Raw genomic sequence first — 21707 nt, 5'->3', positions numbered from 1 at the left:
TGGTAAAAATGTTGATAGGGGGTCTTATTCGGGTACAGACGTTGAGCAGGGTTCTTATTCTGATACAGACGTTAATCAGAGATCTTATTCTAGCAACAATGTTGATTGGAGATCTTATTCCGGCACTGACGTTGATGAAGGATCTTATTCTGGTACAAACGTTGACCAAAGGTCTTATTTTGGTACACATGTTGACCAGAGTTCTTATTCTGGTACAAACGTTGATCAGGAGTCTTATTCTGGTACAGACGTTGATCAGGGGTCTTATTCTGGTACAGACGTTGATCGGGGGTCTTATTCTGGTACAGACGTTCATCAGGGGTCTTATTCTAGTACAAACATTGATCAGAAGTCTTATTCTGGTACAGACGTTGATCAGGGGTCTTATTCTGGCACAGACGTTGATCGGAGGTCATATTCTGGTACAGACGTTGACCAGAGTTCTTATTTTGGTGCCGACGTTGACCAGAGTTCTTATTCTGGTGCCGACGTTGACCAGAGTTCTTATTCTGGTACAGACGGTGATCAGAGGTCTTATTCTGGCACAAACGATGATCAGGGGTCTTATTCTGGTACAGACGTTGACCAGGGATCTTATTTTGGTGCCAACGTTGACCAGAGTTCTTATTCTGGTGCCGACGTTGACCAGACTTCTTATTCTGGTACAGACGGTGATCAGAGGTCTTATTCTGGCACAAACGATGATCAGGGGTCTTATTCTGGTACATACGTTGACCAGGGATCTTATTTTGGTGCCAACGTTGACCAGAGTTCTTATTCTGGTACAGACGGTGATCAGAGTTCTTATTCTGGCACAGACGATGATCAGGAGTCTTATTCTGATACAGGCGTTGACCAGAGTTCTTATTTTGGTGCCGACGTTGACCAGAGTTCTTATTCTGGTGCCAACGTTGACCAGAGTTCTTATTCTGGTACATACGGTGATCAGAGGTCTTATTCTGGCACAGACGATGATCGGGGGTCTTATTCTGGTACAGACGTTGACCAGAGTTCTTATTCTGGTTCAGTTGTTGACCAGAGTTCTTATTCTGGTACAGACGTTGACCGGAGTTCTTATTCTGATACAGAGGTTGACCAGAGTTCTTATTCTGGTTCAGACGATGATCGGGGGTCATATTCTGGTACAGACGTTGACCAGAGTTCTTATTCTGGTACAGACGTTGACCAGAGTTCTTATTCTGGTACAGTCGTTGACCAGAGTTCTTATTCTGGTTCAGTTGTTGACCAGAGTTCTTATTCTGGTACAGACGTTGACCGGAGTTCTTATTCTGATACAGAGGTTGACCAGAGTTCTTATTCTGGTTCAGACGATGATCAGGGGTCATATTCTGGTACAGACGTTGACCAGATTTCTTATTCTGGTACAGACGTTGACCAGAGTTCTTATTCTGGTACAGTCGTTGACCAGAGTTCTTATTCTGGCACAGACGGTGATCAGAGGTCTTATTCTGGCACAGACGATGATCGGGGGTCTTATTCTGGTACAGACGTTGACCAGAGTTCTTATTCTGGTACAGACGTTGACCAGAGTTCTTATTCTGGTACAGTCGTTGACCAGAGTTCTTATTCTGGTTCAGTCGTTGACCAGAGTTCTTATTCTGGTACAGACGTTGACCGGAGTTCTTATTCTGGTACAGATGTTGACCAGAGTTCTTATTCTGGTTCAGTTATTGACCAGAGTTCTTATTCTGGCACAGATGTTGATCAGGGATCTTATTCTGGCACAGATGTTGATCAGGGATCTTATTCTGGTACTGACGTTGACCAGGGATCTTATTCAGGTACAAATGTTGACCAGAGTTCTTATTCTGGTAGTGCCATTGACCAGGGGTCTTATTCTTGTACAGATGTTAACCAGAGCTCTTACTCTGGTACAGACGTTGATCAGGGGTCTTACTCAGATACAGACGTTGATCAGGGATCTTACTCAGGTACAGACATTGATCAAGGATCTTATTCTGGTACTGACGTTGATCAAGGGTCTGATTCAGGTACCGACGTTGATCAGGGGTCTATTTCTGGCACAGACCTTAACCGGAGGTCTTACTCTGACACAGACGTTGATGACAGGTCTTACTCTGGCACAGACGTTGATAATGGGTCTTACTCTGGCACAGACATTGACGACAGGTCTAATTCTGGTACAGAAATTGATCAGGAGTCTAATTGTGGTACAGACGTTAAGCAGGGGTCTTATTCTGGTACAGACGTTGACAAGAGGTCTAATTCTGGGACTGATTATGACCAGAAATCTTTTGCTGGGACTGACTTTGATCAAGAATTATTTGCCAGAACTAATTATCTCAAAGGGTCATTTTCTGGCACTGATTGCAGCCAGGATTCATATGCCAGTACAGACCAAAGATCGTTTGTCAGTGCTTTTTATTATTAGAACTTTACTCTTTCTGACAATAACAGGAGGTCATTTGTAAGCATGGCTGTGGAGCACACACTGCTCTGTTTGTAGGAAGTAGTATCTTTTGTGCTCTTTGTAACAAGGTGATGGTTAAAATCTTATATAAAATAGCAAACTTCAAAAGCATGTTGTTAACACTGAAAAGGCATGAACTGATATTGGAGATTTCTGACTAATCGTTCCTTGTTTTAACCTTTGCACTCACTCATGTGGTTCTGATTTTTATATTGATTTTTTTTTTTTTTATTGGTGATTTAATTAATTTATTCATATAATTATTGCATTCTGTCTCCTCACCTCCACACCTAATTGTTATCTCCTTGAATTCTAGCTGGCCATTTATTGTGTATCGTGTATCTTTTAATCCTTCAGCATTCTGATTACTCTGTCAAATGCAATACTTATTTATCAGGCATAATCTTGTAGCTTCAAGATTTCAAAGATGTGTTTGTATATTTTTAGAATGACATTGAAGGGTAGGTGTGAAAGGTTGGATCTCATCAATTTTATTATGAACCAGATAGAATGTTTAGGGCCAACTATGACTAGATTAAATGCTAAAGGGTTAAAATAGATGAATGGTAGTATAACAGCAGACATATTGATTTGAAGCCAGACACTACCTGGTTACAGACAATAAATTAAGTATCTATATATATGTGTGTGTTTGTGTGTGTCGAAGGGCACATTATTGAAAGTTAAAAGCATGGATGAAAGCAGTTTGATTCAGACTCCTTGGTACTCTGAGTTTCATGTGTGGCACTAAGCTTTGGGCATTGGCCATTGGCCAAAGATTAGCACAACACTTGAAACTGAGAGTACCAAGGGATTTGAATCAAACAGTTTTGATCCACGTATATGTATGTGTGTGTATATGTATATAAAAGTATATTAAGTAGTGCAAACTACCATCTTCTCTTTACTTAATTAATATAATTACCCCAACTGACACTGCAGATGAAAACAGGTTGCCCAAACTGTGCCAGTGCTCTGCTCAAAACTTAAACACACCAATCAACTTATACCTATTAGTCCAAAACATCAATCATATATATATATATATATATACATATTGGATGAGTAGCAAAGGATGAAATCCCTTAAATCTCACTGTGCTGATTAAGTACATGCAACAGGCTCATGATTTAGCATGTTAAAAATATACAACCTCTTTCTGTTGGCCAGTAAAAAAAATATAATATGCATATTATCTCATATGAAATGTGGAGAGTTCCAGATAGTATCTCACTATCAAAAACGAGGTAATTTGGTCCCCATATCTCAAGTGCTCATGCACAGAACTGTGAATGCTCAGCTTTTGCACAGTAAGGGTTAATGCTAAAAAGCACTGATGCTGGGGCCTTGTAAAAAGGACTCAGTGCATTCCGTAAAGTGGTTGGTATTTAGGATAGGCATCCAGCTGTAGAAACCACGCCAAAACAGGTAATGGAGCCTGGTGTGGTCCCTGGCTTTACCAGCTCCTGTTGAAATGTCCAATACATGGACAACAAACATTAGATTATGATGATTATATGTATATGTGAGTGTGTGTGTGTGTATATATATGTGTATGTATAGACACATTTGTGGCTGTGTGGTAAGTAGCTTGCTTACCAACCACATTGTTCCTGGTTCAGTCCTACTTATCGTTTCATGACTGTATTGCCCTTCAAAATGAAATCCAAAATTGATAATCATTATCCACGTCAGAGAAAAGGATGAATTTCTGTGTAGTTAATCGAATGAGGGAGATGCTATTTAAAAACATGTGATAAAGTTGTTTAAAAAAGTTATTGGTACAGATGTGCATAGGGCTAAAAATTTAGAAAAAATATAAACCCATGGTAAAATCCTTTGTAGTAATCCATAATAGCTGTGTATAGATAGAAGTCCCATAATTCCATTCTTATCAATATGTAATCCATAAATGTAATTTTTCCTGCTCTTTATGATATATAATCACTCTTATTAAATCTTTAAATCTCTAAATACCTTTAAGGTTTGAGACATTTCCTTACCAACAGCACTTATTCAAAATTCAGTATACTGTAGACTCATTGACTATATTTTATTAACAATGTGTGTGTGTGTGTGTGTTTGACAACTGATGCTGGTGTGTTTGCGTCCCTGTAACTTAGCAGTTCGGCAAAAACTAGGCTTACAAAGAATAGGTCCTGGAGTCGATTTGCTTGACTAAAGGCGGTGCTCCAGCATGGCTGCAGTTTAATGACTGAAAGAAGTAAAAGAATATATATATATACACACACACACACATATACACACGCACACACACATATACATACACACACACACACAGAGGTTTGGTGATGCAAACAGGAAAATGGAACTCAAAACATAATTTTTTATTATTAATAATTTGCGGAAGTTACAGAGTAATGCAAGAGCCAAGAGGTAAGCGCTAATGCATGAAACTCTCAGCTCTCAAGATACTCTGTAATTTCCGTCTGCTATGAATAATAATTGTGTGCGCGCGCGTGTGTGTGTGTGTGGTGTGTGTGTGTGTGTGTGTGTGTGTGTGTGTGTGTGTGTGTGTGTGTGTGAAAATTGGATATTTCTTTTCTAAAGTTTTGGGATAGTTTTTGGTGTTCAATTCAATAATTCTGCTGATTTTTATTTGTTTATACTTGGATGACCTTTTCTAGCCTGCTTTTAGTACAAATATAATCTGTATTGATTTCATATTCATTGATATACAAACAGGGTGTGGTGACTTGCCATTCACCCATCTCACATCTGTGGCACTTTAGCGTATGCACAAACAGTAGCTTTGATAAAAATTTACTATTTTCACCCAAATGACTTCTGGTTAAGAGAGTGTGTAGGAATAAATGCTTAGAACTTAATGTCATACTCATGCACACTTGTAATTTTAGGCTGATTCATGTTTAGAATTTACCTAACTCATGGATACTTAAATTATATATATATATATATATATATATATCATTATCGTTTAACGTCCGTTTTCCATGCTAGCATGGGTTATATATATATAGATTGGTTTAAGAGACAGAACCACCTCCATGCAACTCGATCAACATTGAAAGACAGTATCTATGATAGAGGTATATAATATTAAATATTATCAAATTAGACGAAAAAGTAGCTTCACCATTCCATATCGAAATCATTGTACTACACTTTGACAATTCTTGGTATCTGAAACAGCTGGAGATACGATAGTTTAATGAAAAGAACCGGCTATTGCAAGCAGAAATAAATGAATATTGAAAAAAACACATTTGGCCAAATTTGGACATACAACAGTTTAACATTATACCGACAATATATATATATAATATATATATATATATGTGTGTGTGTGTGTGTGGTGTGTGTGTGTGTACATATGTAGGGCAGGTTTCTTTCAGTTTCTGTCTACCAGATTCACTCACAAGGCTTTGGTCAGCCCAAGGCTATGGTAGAAGACACTTGTCCAAGGTGTTACGCATTGTGACTGAACCAGAAACCACATGGCCAGGAAGAAAACTTTTTAACTGCACAGTCACACTTGCTCCTATAACCATACCTACGCTTGTAACCACACCACCTATAAGCCACACCTTAGAAGGTGATATGAATAATAATGATAGAATGTAAGTCATTCAGAAATATTCCAAATCTAGTAGATTTATTTTTTGCTTTTATTGGGTTTTTTTAACAAATTTTATTCAACAAAAACAATAACAACATGTAACAAAAACATCTTTAAATGATTATTCTGGAGCATATTCACCATCTACTTCAATTACTGCTTCCCGTTTGCTTGGCAGACGGTCAGACTGTAATTTAAGAATGTTTTTGTTAAATATTGTTATTGTTTTTGTTGAAAAAAAGCCACAATTATTATGCGCCAACCCAATAGCTTTTTAAAAGGCTGGAGGTGGAGGGACAGAAAGTTTGTTAATATTTGTCCTTAGTTCCAATGTGAAGCAAAAGAAAACTACTAAAAAAAAATAGGTGGGGAGCAAAGGCTTCAACTCTATTATAATTGCAGAAGTAAACTGCTGGGTCCAAGGAAAATTAATGGTGGTCTGGGATTGTTATTTTGGTTTGTTGGTAGGATAACAACTAATAGTAGTACTTCTACTACAATAATGATTTTTTTTTTTAACATTGATACAAAGCCATAATATTATATTGGTGGTGGGTAATGTTGGTTAAATCAGTGCTCAGCACTTGACTGCTACTTATTTTGTGGACCACAGAAGGATGAAAGGCAAATTTGACTTCAACATGATTTGAACCGAGAACATAAAATGGAATGTAAGTAATTACCATTAAGAACTTAATATATTTTGTTGCATTTTGGGAGGGTCATTATGCCAATAATAAACACACACTGGTTGTGTTTCACTTCTTTATTAACTCATCAGTTGGTATGCTTTTTAGCCAGTTAATTAATTGATTGTTTGGTTAATCAATCAATAAGTTATGTTGGTCATAATTTAAAAGCTCACATGTGAGGCTATGTCACTGAAGTGATTCCAAGCATAACTGATTAATAGTTTAACTGTAATAATTAATCAAACAATCAATAAGGTAGTTAATTAAACAGCTAACCAATTCTCAAATAAAGAAGTGAAATAGAACCAGTGTGTGTGTGTGTGTTTATCATTGGCATAGTGACCCATCCAAGATACAACAAAATATGTTTCAACACATGAGCTCATGTCAAGTATCTTGCAAGCCAAATACAAAAACAGAACATTAAAAATTTTCATCAGTTTTTGTCATTTATCTTCTTTGACTGGGCAAGGAATAATAATAATGATACATTTGAGAATCAATGGCAGCAGCAGTAGTAGTAGTAGTAATACTAGTAGTTGTTGTAATAATCGCAGTATGTTGTTCCTGCGAGTCTCATATACCTGATACATACAGAGCAGTAGTAGTTGTGTTAATAATGTGGATTTAAGAAATTTTTTTTTATACACATTCCATTATGATTTGGTAAAGGAAATAGGATTAATAGCAAATTTGCTAAGAATAAGAGAAACTACATATGCCCACCACACACACACACATGTAGAAATGAAACTATTTGTAGAAATGTGTAAATTTGCTGATCCTTCAAATCAATGAAAATTTCAGAATATAAATAATGCATAAAATGCCATAGATTTGCTGTTAACAGGAAGAAAGAGTTGAAAGAAAACCCACCAATAAATGAACTAATATCTTACTTTTTTAAACCATATTTGATGGCATAAAAGATGCACAGGTGTATTAGCTGCCCCCAAATTCAGCAACATATTTTCAGAAAAAAAAAAATGCTTTTGGGGCACTAAAGCTTATGAGAGGCCCAACTTCACTTACAGAACCCAGGGTAATATTTTTGGAGTCAGGGTTTTTGGGAAAACAAGTGCATCTTATGTGCCATCAAAATACGGTATTTTATTTATTATAAGCCTTCTCTACCCCTTTTTTTTTCTTTTCTTTTTGCAGTTTTACAGAACAAACGAAGCCGCAAAGTGAACCTACAAAGAATACGAGCAAAGCAGAAACGAGAACAGCAACAATCGAGGTACCGACATCTATATCAAGTTCGGCGCTTCAATGGTGATGTTATATCTCAGGTATGTCTCTAGACAAGCTAGAAAAGGTTGTTTGTTTATTTGTGTTCTTTTTTTCTCTATTCACTTGATTTTTTAGAGTGATAACAGACCATCATAATCATACACACTCACACACAAAACATTGGAAATGTATGGCATTCTTACCACACAGCCGCTCCTGCACCTACATATATATATATAAATGTTTATTAAGTAATTTTTTATTGAACACAAATTTATTGCCTTACTTAAAGAAACAAATAATAAACTAATGAAAAAAATTGCAGAAGTTTTAGGAAGTAGAAAAGAAACTCCATTAGAAACTAGAAAACTGAAATCCAAAAAAGGGCTTTACTTTTGCCACACCCTGTATTTCAGGAGTTAGCAAGGTGGCAAGCTGCAGAATTATTAGCATACCATATGAATTGCTTAGAGGTATTTCATCTGTTTTTACATTCCAAGTTCAAATTACATCAAGGTTGACTTTGCCTTTCAAATTCAGGGTCAATAAAATAAGTACCAGTTCAGAATTGAGGTCAATGTTATGAACTAGCCACCCCGCTCCCCCAAGCTTTGTACCTATAGTAGAAAGCAATATTTTTAAAGTTAGTCTCCACATAATAGAATGGGTTGTGTCCCTTGTCAAAATTTTTATGATTTTAAATCATTTCACAATCAAAATTTGTTTAGTTTTAAAAGAATGTGAGGGTTTGGGGAAATAGATATACATAAATATATTTACTTCCTCCCTCATTTTTTTATGTTTCTATTATGAAATGTAGTAAATTTCATTGTTGTTCCATTGTTTTAATCTGCTTATACGTGTGTATTATCTGCTTTATTTTGTTGTTGTTTTCGTTTTTTTTTTTTTTTATGTTTATGTATTTCCTGTTCCTCTCCAACTTCCTGACTTCTTGAGGTTCCATTCTTAACCAATCATTATTTGATTTTCTTTTATCTATTACTTGTTTCAGTCATTGGGCTGTGACCATGCTGGGGCACTGCCTTGAAGGGTATAGTCAAACAAATCAAGCCCAGTGTTTATTTTTTTAACATGTAGTACTTATTCCATTGGTCTCTCATGCCAAACCACTAAATAATAGGGGCATTAACAAACCAACATTGGTTTTCAAGTGGTTTAGGGTAAAAGCAAACACAAATATTCCCTATTCCTGGGAGGGTCGTAGGGGTAGAGTCCTAGATGCAACCCGTCATTATACTTTCCAGCTAGATCCCCAAGTACAACCAACCGAAATGACAGATCTTATCCAACCATCTTGCACTTCTTTCCTGTAACATTCTAACCACATATCCACAGTGCCAGAGCTGTGACTGCTCAAAGCAAAGAAGCAGTGTTTCGATATGGAGAGATCCCCACTCCTGATCTCCAAGCTACACACACACTAAGGAATAACATTACTCAAGAGATCCTTCAGGAAAATACCATTTTGGTGAGTATATGTATATATGAAGGTGCACGGCTTAGTGGTTGGAGCATTGGGCTCACAATCACAAGCTAGTGGGTTCAGTTCCCAGACCAGACTGTTGTATTCTTGAGCAAGATTCTTTATTTCATGTTGTTCCAGTTCACTCAGCTGTAGAAATGAGTTGTGACATCACTGGTGCCTTTCTCTTAGATAACATTGGTGGCATAAAGAGGGGAGGTTGGTATGCATGGGCAACTGCTGGTCTTCCATAAACAACCTTGCTTGGCTTGTGTCTCAAAGGGGAACTTTCTAGATGCAATCCCAAGATTAGTACACCAGGCAAAATGCTTAGCAGTATTTCACCCATCTTTACGTTCTGGGTTCAAATTCCACAAAGGTCGACTTTGCCTTTCATCCTTTCGGGGTCAATAAATTAAGTACCAGTTGCATACTGGGGTTGATCTAATTGACTGAGTCCCTAAACAAATATTATTATTATTACTTCCGCTCTTGCTAAGGCAGAGGTATTGTTTTCAGTTGTGTTTGTTTGTTGGTTTCTTTGCTTGTCTGTGGACAAGATATCTCAAGAACCGCTGGATGTATTCGATTGAAACTTTCAGGGATGTTTGGCCTCAAGACTGGCATGAACTGATTATATTTTGGGATCGAGATCCGGTGCCAGACAAGGATTCTGGATTATTTTGCCTGGTGTACTAACAATTCTGCCAGCTCACTGCCTTTTTAAATAATAAAAATAATAATAGTAATATGGAAACTGAGAGAAGCCTGTTGTGTGTGTGTTTCCTTGTTTTGACATTGTGCAATAGTTGTAAAATGGTTGTCAATGTCATACAAGTAGAATCATTCAATTCCAATATTCTGCAAATTGCAAAAAAGATTTCTGACCTTGGGAAAATATTACCTTGTTTGGAAACAGGTGAGAGTTAGTAACGAGAAGGGCATCAATAAACTGTGAACCTTTGAAGCATGGAAAAGCAGACGTTAAAGCAATGATGACATTCTGTGCATCGTCGTCATCATCATCATTTAACATCCGTTGTCCATGCTGGCTGGCATGGGTTGAACAGTTTGACCAGGGCTGGTAAGCTGAGAGAGTGCACCAGACTCCAGTCTGATTTGGCATGGTTTCTACAGCTGGATGCCCTTCCTAATGCCAACCACTCCAAGAGTGTAGTGGGTGCTTTTACGTGCCACTAGCACAGGTGCCCATTGTGTGACACCGGTATCTGCTTTGACTGCAATTTGACTTCGCTTGATGGGTCTTCTTCTCAAGCACACAGCATAATCCTTTGGTAATCAGTTTCTCCAAACCCACTTTGCATGTTATTCTTCTGAAACTAATAAAACAAGGAGTGTTGTTGATGTACTCAAATATACCCTAGGAAGCAATGTCCTCTCAATATGGCCACCTATAGTCCACTGACTGAAACTTAGAAGAGAATCTCAAATTTTGGAAGTTGAGAGTTATATCTGTTATCTCCCTTTGCTGCAAAACTCTTCTATATTTTGTTGCTTTATTGTTAAATGCAGATCAAACCCCTTTTTTCTCTTTCTTTCTCTCTTCCCCTTCTCTCTCTCTCTCACACACACACACACACACCAGTTCTTTGCATTTAATGTCGTTAACGGCATAAAATTTAATTCTAAATCTATCTTTTTGTAGTGATTTTTTGTTTTTTTTTTTGGTCATTGTTCATTCTTCATTAAATCATGAAGCTTTTGATGAATTTTTTTATACAATATTTCAGATTAAATGTAGAATGGGGAATAAGAAATTAGAAGCTTTGTATTTATCCTTTATAGATTAAACTTTAATTTTAACCGTTACAGGTGGGAGAGGGGAGATTTTTGTTTTATATTACTAAACATGTAAAAGGATGTTTGCAGATTTAGATTTAGAATTTCCCTTATTTCAGATACTTGTCTTTGAAATGAAATGAGATTTTGAGTGGGGTTTTTTGTTTGTTTGTATGTCTCCTTATCTCTCTCTCTCTCTCTCTCTCTCTCTCTCTCTCTCTCTCAAGTTAACCTAGCTCGCTGTTGCTGTTACATAAGCACTCTATGTGCTTCGCTTCGTTCATCACCACCCCTTCCACTCCCTGGATATTATTGCCCTGAGTTTGTAGTGGTGTAGGTAGCTAAATAGTTGAATGATCTCCCTTGCAAGAAAGAATATAGAGTAACCTCCCTTTACTAAGTTTCTCAAAGTGTCTGTGTCATGAGACGTGATACTTAATTATTCAAGAAGCTTAGCGTTTCTCTTGGAAGTTTCTAGAATGTCTAGCGTAACCCTGCTCTTTGCTTCTTAGTCGATTAGACTTGGAGCCATTGATGTCATTGCTATGTCCATCTATTTCTCTATGCCACATGACTGAAAGCCACTGCTTAGCTGTTATTTCTGTATTTCCTATCTGTGAACTTTCTTATAAAGATTATTACTTCATTCAACTAGATTCTACATTTTGATTATTTTCAACATTGACCAGCAAATAAAATATATTATGTAGTAAATATATAGTTCTTTAATTTATTCTTCATCTCTATATGAACTCTTATAATAATATACATGCAGCCACATCAACACCTGGTACTGAATATATATTCCCACTACATAAATTGGTGACTTCGACGTGAGAAATCAATACAAGCTCTAGGACTCACAGGGCTTGTTTCTTGGTTTCCACGTGGTATTAATGACCAAGATCATGACATTCGCTCTTAATGTCATGATCCAGGCCTCATGGAGGCAAAGTGGCTGAGTTCCTTTCAAGCGTTGGGCCCCATGGAGGTAAAGTGGCTGAGTTTCTTTTGAGCATCAGGCCTCATGGAGGCAATGACCGAGACTGTTGGTACTATGTCATGCTTGAGAAGAAAACCCATCAAGCCAAGCAAAATCACAGTTGTGACAGATACTGGTATCACACAAATGGCACCCGAGCTGGTGGCATGTAAAAGTACCTGTTACACTCTCAGAGTAGCTGGCATTAGGAAGGTCATCCAGTCATAGAAAATCATGTCAATCAGACTGGAGCCTGGTGCAGCCCATGTCAGTATGGACAGCAGACATTAAATGATGATAATGATGAACTGGAGCAACAGGAAATGAAATGTTTTGCTAAAAAAAAACAAGACATTGTTCAGACCAAGAATTGAAACCACGATCTTGTGATTGTGCATGCAGCACCTTAACCACTAGGCCACAAGACTTAACCTTCCTACTTTGGAGACATGTAAATATCACATCTCACATTCTCCTAATCTCTTGAAGTCATGTCCACTGAACAACCATTGATAGCTATTTCTAATGAGTAAACAAAAGCAATGTACAAGCAAGACTGATTCAATGGAGAGAGTGATATAATGTACGACACATCCATTTGAATCCTTTGTGAAGGAACTCAGAAATTGCAGAACTCTCATCCATCATCTAACAATGGAAGAGTCCATAACATACACACACTCTCACACACACCTATGTGTTTGTGTTTGTTCCTCACCACTGGCCTGATAAATAGGTCTGGTTTGTTTACATTCCTGCAGTTTAGTAGAACTGACCAATAAAATAAATATCAGATTAAAAACAACGTACTGGGATTGATTTGTTCTAGTAAGAACCTTCAAGCCAATGCCCCAGCAATGGTTGCAATCCAATGTCTGGAACAAGATTCTTTTAAATATGTGTATGCTTTTCACACACACACTTGGCTGTACAAATAGTAAATAAGTACTTAATAATGTATGTTATAGAATTAATTTATTCAAAGGCGGTGAGCTAGCAGAAACATTAGCATGCTGGGCGAAATGCTTAGCGGTATTTTTTTTTTTTCAAAGAGTTAGAGGTTGTGAATCCAACCAACTAAGGATAGAATCTATCCCATATACTGCTGGTAGAATACCCAATTATTAATACACAAGTGTTGGTTATTCAGTGGTAATTACACTACTGAGTATGATAATTAGGTGAGAGTAATAAGTGGTTTTACTCTTAATTTATATGGCAAGAAAATGGAGGGAATCCAGAGGTAGCATTCATCAGCTGTTAGGCATTATATTATGTCTATTTATTTATTTTAAACAGTTCAGATAATATATATAAATACATGTGTAAAGTATTAGTAATTTCTAGAATAAAGAAAGAAGAGCAATACTTTACACAGGTATTTATATATATATTATCTGAACTGTTTAAAATAAGTAGACATAATATAACGTCTAACAGCTGATGAATACAACTTCTGGATTCCCTCCATTTTCTTATTGCCATATATATATATATCAACCATCATTTAACATCTGTTTTTCATGCTGGCATGGGTTGGATGGTTTGACCAGAGCTGGGGAGCTGTACCAGACTCCAATCTGATTTGGCATGGTTTCTACAGCTGGATGCCCTTTCTAATGCCAAACACTTCACAGTGTGTTCTGAGTGTTTTTGTGTAGCGTTGCACAGGCGCTTTCATGTAGAGCTACACAGGGGCTTTTTTACATGGCACATGCCCAGGACTCTGCATATAATTTTGAGTTAGAAGCAGCTCCAATAATGTAAACATTATTATAATGTCATACTATGGGAGTTATTTAAATGCCTTTGGGATGGTTTGGGTGCTCTTTAACTCTTTATGTCTTAAAGGAACATTCTGTGGATGAAATACTGCAGCCCAAAATACATTTAATCAACACTCATACAATAAGTATGGGACATCAATTAAAGACTACCCAGCTTTCTGTGTAGCTATCTATTCAAACAGTTGTTTAAATTCTCTCATTATTTAACTCTCTTCTCTATCCATCTGTCTGTCTGTGTGTCTAGCTATCTGTCTGTCTTCCTTCCATTCTACTTTCTTTCATTCATTTTCATTTCTCTGGCAATCCAGCTCTCTTTCATAATTCAATTTTAGTTCAATGTCAACAACACTGTTGACTGATTTAAGATGCTTTCGGAGACTTTTGGTTTATTTTTTGAATGGCAGAATCTAGAAGTCTGTATCTCCAGGGAGAGGCTAGTGTGAATGGCCAACGTGTAGGGGCTTACGATGCCTATGGCCTGCAAGTTGTGCATTGATGCAGTTCTTGGACTATGCACTTCTAATTCTACACCTCTTCAGTTTACCTAATCAGGAATCTGTACCAGTAATATACTCAATGAAATTAGTTTTTAAGTCACATTCATTAGCTAACATAGTCCAAAAACTAAATAGTTTAAAGAAACCTGTACATGGTTGCTTGCTTGACCTGCTAGAAAACACAGCCAAATTTCCTTGAAATAACACACTGCAGTGTTATGTGAAGATACATAGAACAATGAGGTTCTGGACATATTTTGTCAGGTTATACTGAGATGGGATGATCGTGGCTGGAATGCCTTTGATTATAGGTTTGATCAATCCAAATTGATACTGGACTAAAGAACAGTTAAAATGACTGTGGTTTATACATTATGCCACTAAAATGGCAAGCTGGCAGAATCATTATCAGGCCAGGCAAAATGTTTAGTGGCATTTTGTCTGTCTTTACATTCTGAGTTCAAATTCCACCAAGGTCAGCTTTGCCTTTCATGGAGGTGGGAGGTTGGTATGCATAGGTGACTGCTAGTCTTCCATAAACAACTTTCCCCAGACTTGTGCCTTGGAGGGGAACTTTCTAGATGCAATACCATGGTCATTCATGACCGAATGGGGCCTTTACACTATTGATGAGTTGATGTGCTTAGCAGACCAATCTAATCTCTTTCCCAGATAAGTTGTTTGTCTATTCCTCAAAGATATGCTACCAGGTGAACCAGAGAGGGACGGGAGTGTAGCTGTAGAATCAAGTGTACTGCCCACATATATCCTATGAACTTCTTGCTACTTGTTTGACCCCACAAGGCCACTCTCATCTCTCAGTGCAGTATGTCTTAACCATTTCACTATCTTTTTACATACAAACTTCTTACTTCATCTTATAATTCTTTAATTTCATTTTTTTTTTCTCTCTCTCATTGTTTGTGTGCGTGTGTATGTTGATGTTGTCTCCCAATCTATGAAGATCCCTAGTGTATGCAGTGGCACACACTCCATGGAGAAGGCTACCCTCAATAGCCCTGATGACCACTGTTCAACATCAAGTTCAACTTTAAGGTAGTACTAACTGGAACATTATCCCATTTATCTCTCTCTTTCTCTCTCTCTAACACATTGGCTCAGTTTCCACTCTACATATCTTTTCACTTCTTTCTCTTCTTTTTCAATTTACCCTGTTTTTTAAAAAAAATTTTTTGGGACATTGTCTTTTTATTCCTTGCACTTCTGGCTCTCTTCTTTCCTCCTTTTCTAACTTTCTTCCCCCTCCTCTTTCCCATCCTTCATCTCTCTCTTTCTCATCCTTTGTCTCTTCTCCCTTTCCCTCTTTAGTCTCCTCCCCTCTTTCCATCTTTTGTCTCTTCCTCCTTTCCCCTCTTTCTTCCCTCTCCTCCCCTTTCCATCTTTGGTCTCCTCCCCTTTTCCATCTTTAGTCTCCTCTTTTTCTCTCTTTGTTCTCCTTCTCCTCCTTTTCCATCTTTGCTCTCCTCCTCCTCTTTTTCCATCTTTGGTCTCCTCTTCCTTTTCCATCCTTCGTCTTTTGCCCCTTTCTGGCTTTCATCTCCTTTCCTTTTCTGTATTAAGTCACACCCACTTCTTTTCCTTGTTACTACTTCCCCTATTCCATTCTGCTTGTCTCTGCCTCTGTTAGCAACCACTCTCATTTCTTTACATCTCTATCTTTCCCTCCTTCCTCTCTATCTCACACACTTTCCATCTCTATCTTTCCCTCCTCATCTCCTTCCACTTTTTCATTCTTTTACTCCTCTTCATTCTCTCACCCTCTCTACCCTCTCATTCACTCCCTCTCTCTCCCATGCACTCTTTCTTTCTCTCGCATTTCACGTCATCCTCCTATTCTCTCTACTTGCCCACTCCCTCTTTCCATCCATCCCTTTCTGTCCCTCCACTAACCCCTATTTCTCTGTTTTCTGGAATGTAGCATGTCTAACCAATCTGAGACTGATGTCTGGCTGTTGACAGGGATTCTATTAACCTCAAACTAACTCATCTCTCTCATCTTTTCTCCATCTTTGCAACTTGGTCTGGCATGATTCTCTTTCGCCAAAATCCTGTTCAGGAAATTCTTGGTTTCTACACCTCTTCTGGAATGTCTAACTCTCTGTGGAATCAGTTAAATAATACCATTGGCACCGTCACCGTTATTATTATCCTAATCACCTTCACAATTATTTAATGTCTTTATCATCCACTGTTTGTAGACATCTTCATCATTATCATCCAGTTTGTTATCCTTTATGATAATTATTGTTGCAATATCCATAATTCTTTGTATACTCTTATGGGTTGGCTATGTCTACAAGTACAGCATATTACTGTTCTTCTGAATTGTTTGGACCTTAATAGAGGGGCCCAGTTTCCTCTTTTATGCCCTCGACTCTTCTTCTCATAAACTTCTTTCACATGGTGCCCTCATCATTATCAGCACCCCTTCATTATCTTTATCATCACATACCTTTAGCATTATGTAGCACCTTCTTTATCACCATCAGCATCTCCCATTATTGGTGTTGATATCTATCACCGCTACAACCACCACCACTCATCAGTACCTTATTGTCAGCATCATTGATGTTTCCACCATTACCATCGCCACCACCCTCATCATTGTCATGTAAGCCTCATCATCATCACCATCATCACTGCCACTGCCCTCATTGCCATCATCTCCACCATCATCTTTGATATCTCCACCATCATCATTGTCATCTCACCACCTTCATATTTAATGTCCCCATCTTCACCATTATCACTGCCACCACCCTCGTTGCCATCATCTCCACCATCATCACCATTATCACTGCCACCGCCCTCGTTGCCATCATCTTTGATATCTTCACCACCACCATCATAGATGCCATCTTCACAATCATAGTTGTCTGCATCATCATCATCTCCACTCACTCCTGTTGTCTCTACCATTGCACCACCTTCACCACAATTATCATCACTCGTCATCATCATTCATCACTAACTGCTACAAATAGTAGTAGTAGCAGCAGTTGTAATAGTTACTAATTACTACTAGTAGCAGTAGTTACTAAACCAATCAGTTACCTGGTTTCTGTTGCATGTTTAATTAATTATTTTTCATTGATGAACAGTTCTTTCGGTTTCGCTCCCAGAACCAGAGTAATTCTATCTGTGGTGGTGGTGGTCATTGTGGGTTGGTGACATATTGTAACTATCACAAATGGTGTGGAAATCTATATGAGATTAGTTCTGATTTCTCTCTTACAAGAATTAAGGAAATACACTTGTGATGTATTCATTATTCACTCTAAATTACAATGATCCAAAGTTTGTATCTAAGCTTTTATGTAATCATTATGATCATCAGTGTTGTTGTTGTTGTTGTTGCTGTACCATTGTATAATTCTAATTTATATTATTTTATTATTATGGATATGTACTTGCATAGCAAGTGACCTGATCTAAGATGGTGTGCTGAAACAAAAACAATTGCAGCATGGAACATGTTTATAAGCCATTTAAGAAACACACAAAAACCGTTAGATTCACTTCAACGTTTAACTTTAATTTGTCAAAATATTTTCATTGCTTTGAAACTGTGACCTCTTCACTGACAAAATTCTGTGCTGCATCTGAGAAAGTAACAGTTAGTTCATGATATATATATGTATGTATGTATGTATGTGTGTGTGTATATATATATATATATATATATATATATATGTATGTATGTATGTACATATGTATGTATGTATGTACATATGTATGTATGTATGTACATACGTATGTATGTATGTACATACGTATGTATGTATGTACATACGTATGTATGTATGTACATACGTACGTATGTATGTATGTACATACGTATGTATGTACGTACATACGTATGTATGTATGTACATACGTACGTATGTATGTATGTACATACGTACGTATGTATGTATGTACATACGTACGTATGTATGTATGTACATACGTACGTATGTATGTATGTACATACGTACGTATGTATGTATGTACATACGTACGTACGTATGTACATACGTACGTACGTATGTACATACGTACGTATGTATGTATGTACATACGTACGTATGTATGTACATACGTACGTACGTATGTACATACGTACGTATGTATGTATGTACATACGTACGTGTGTATGTATGTACATACGTACGTGTGTATGTATGTACATACGTACGTGTGTATGTATGTACATACGTACGTGTGTATGTATGTACATACGTACGTGTGTATGTATGTATGTACATACGTACGTGTGTATGTATGTATGTACATACGTACGTGTGTATGTATGTATGTACATACGTACGTGTGTATGTATGTATGTACATACGTACGTGTGTATGTATGTATGTACATACGTACGTGTGTATGTATGTATGTATGTACATACGTACGTGTGCCTATATGTATGTGTGTATGTATGTACATGTGAACATATGTTATGTACTGATATGTGTGTCTCAGACGGAATTTTATCAGTGAACAGGTCGCGGTTTCAAAGTAACGAAAATATTTTGACAAATTAAATTTAAATGTTGAAATCAGTCTAACGGTTTTTGTGTTTTTAAATGGCTTATAAACACCTTCCATGCTGCAATAGTATTTTATCATTATTATTCTAAAAAAAAAAAAAAAATTATATACAAAACTAAAAACAAAAAGAAATTTAAACTTTTACTCCTGTTTCCAAATTGGCAGACACTTCTACCTTATAGGTATTAACCAGTAAAGCCAAGTCAGGCAGAGTTATATACCCTTACTTGCTCATCACTGCTATTTGCATGAGGAAAAATCTCACTGGACATGCTACAAATAACTGATAAAATTTCTTCAGATTTCATCCTGTTATATTTAAAACAGAAAGGAACGTATTTGATAATGTGACTTTGATGGCTGTAGAAAGGTAGGATGATCATGGCTTGAATGTCTCTAAGAAGTTCCCTGCGCACGCAACCTTGTGGTTTTAGGATTTTGTGTGGCATACAGCTGTTTGGCAAGTATCTGCTGTCATAATAACCTTAGGTTGGTCAGTGACTCGTGTGCTACTGCTAGCATATTGCCCAGTATAACCTGTTGTATAGTCAGACCATAGGTAACTGAACTGGTAACACTACCAACCCTGCTGGGTGAGAAGGATGGATTTTGGACATCCTTCTGGAGTGGCCTGTTCTAAACCTGTCATCAAAAATGTTGATTGTTCACAAAATGCCACAAAAATTATTTAATCAGAGTTGACCTGGACTTCAAGAACACTGTAGCCAAATAGCTTACGAAGAAGTCATTATGCTGTCTCTCCACTTACTAGAAATAACAACCAAATCCCCCTCAGAACACACTATTTTTAATTAAGGAAGGACACATTCACAAATATAGTCTGAGATTATATTCCATATTTGCATACATAAAACCGAAATGGTTTTGGTTAGAATGTCTTTGCTCCTAAGCTATTCTTCATTAGAACTGATTTGGAGCGAAAAGCATGTGTGTACCCCCCACCACACACACACACACACACATATATGGGTAGTAGCAAAACAAGGGCACAGCAATTTGTCATCTTAAGAGTAATCATATGAAAGTAATTCAAAAGTGAAAACGAAATTATACCAACTTCAATATTTGTTTCCAAATGCTTTTGTAATATTAAGACAGAATTTACCCCATTGTGTACAATGCCTGTTATCCCAGCATGCATTTCTTCACAGCATACACACACACACACACACACACACATAGTGGAAACCACTTCCTATGATAATCAATGGTAATGTTATCAGCCAATTGTTATCAACATTAGTGGATCCCAAATATGCTCAGATTATGTTTTACAAACTCTAATTAATATTATCAAATGGATATTGTTATCTAAAAGTGCCTATTCCAAACCAGTCACAATAAACAATTTCCACTGTGTATGTGTATACAGTGTATATATAAATATAGACACACACACACACTGCAGTATACACACATCACACACATACTGCAGTACACACACACACACACACACACACAATATATGTGTGTGTGTTCATTATTTGTAAGTTAAAAAGCCAACCAATGGTTTCATTTGAAGAGATCTTCACAATTGTATGCCTGCTTTGCTAATCCACAAAATAAAGACTATTTATCCACTAATACTCACCATTTGATATTTGAGTATGTATATATATATATATATATATATATATACACACACATACATACTGGGTTGGCCAAAAGTCACCTGACAGTAATTCAAAAGTGCTTAATTCCAAGATTAAAACAAAAAAATTATCTTATATGAGACTTTGCTAATAAATAAACAAATGTTGAAAAAAATGAATAAATAAACTTGAATATTAAATTTTTCTGGAATTTTGAGTTACTGTCAGGTGACTTTTGGCCAACCCTGTATACACACATACATGCACGCACGAACGCATGCATGCATGCATGCATGCACAGATACAGGTGCGTATGTGAAGCAGATGTGCTATGACAAATGTAGATGAATGAATATCTCTTAACATTTCCATGTATAGAGAATGCAACATTGGCTTGACCAGGTTTCAGGCCCAGCTAGGGTCTTCCTCAAAAGCCACACTCTCTGATTTCTCATATACTTTGTGATGCATTTCAAGTTATCCAAATTTATAATTAAAATTAATCAATTCGTTAATTATATATTTATGATTTGGCTCATTTCTTTGTTTCAATTTTATTTAATTTTGTGCCATAACTGTTTTCTTTGCTTGCTTGTTTGATTGTTTGTTCTTTAACTCTTCTGTAATTTTTTCATTTTAATGTATATTTAGTCTTTTAGCAATTCCTTCGTTTTCTTCCCAAATTTTTGATTTTATATTAGATAATTTAGTTAATTAATCTATTATTTAAACTTAAATACCAGAAAAAAAATTGTGTTTTAAGTCATTACAGGTAAGATTATGCCGGTTCACCGCTTGTCTGTTTGTGTTTCCATATGTGAGTTAGTGTGTGCGTATATATATATATATTGAAGTACACAGTATTTTAGAGTGATTGCAACTGATGTTACCAATCAGTTTCTCACAGGATATTAGATAACCAGGCACTCGTCTAAAAATAGTGCTTGTCAGAGTTGGCCAGCATAGAAAGAAATGACAACTACTTTCTGTCATTAGAGGTGAGGAAGTGA

At 36.9% G+C, this 21707-nt stretch overlaps 1 protein-coding gene across 8 annotated transcripts in view; it reads left to right on the top strand.

The window, feature by feature from the left end:
- LOC115216654 (transmembrane protein 198) overlaps positions 1–21707 on the top strand; it is a 174872-nt gene that overhangs the window by 151577 nt on the left and 1588 nt on the right. For 6 of the 8 annotated variants that reach the window (XM_036506573.1, XM_036506571.1, XM_036506568.1 and 3 more), the window contains 2 exons: positions 7907–8037; positions 15492–15583. In XM_036506573.1, the coding sequence (XP_036362466.1) occupies positions 7907–8037; positions 15492–15583 (223 nt within the window). The remainder of the gene's footprint in view (positions 1–7906; positions 8038–15491; positions 15584–21707) is intronic. The other 2 variants (XM_036506574.1, XM_036506572.1) reach the window with 1 other exon arrangement.

The sequence above is a fragment of the Octopus sinensis genome, linkage group LG10 (assembly GCF_006345805.1).
Source record: "Octopus sinensis linkage group LG10, ASM634580v1, whole genome shotgun sequence".
Classification (NCBI taxonomy): domain Eukaryota; kingdom Metazoa; phylum Mollusca; class Cephalopoda; order Octopoda; family Octopodidae; genus Octopus; species Octopus sinensis.
The sequence above is the reverse complement of the archived record's forward strand: the minus strand, read 5'-3'. Positions and strand labels throughout refer to the sequence as shown.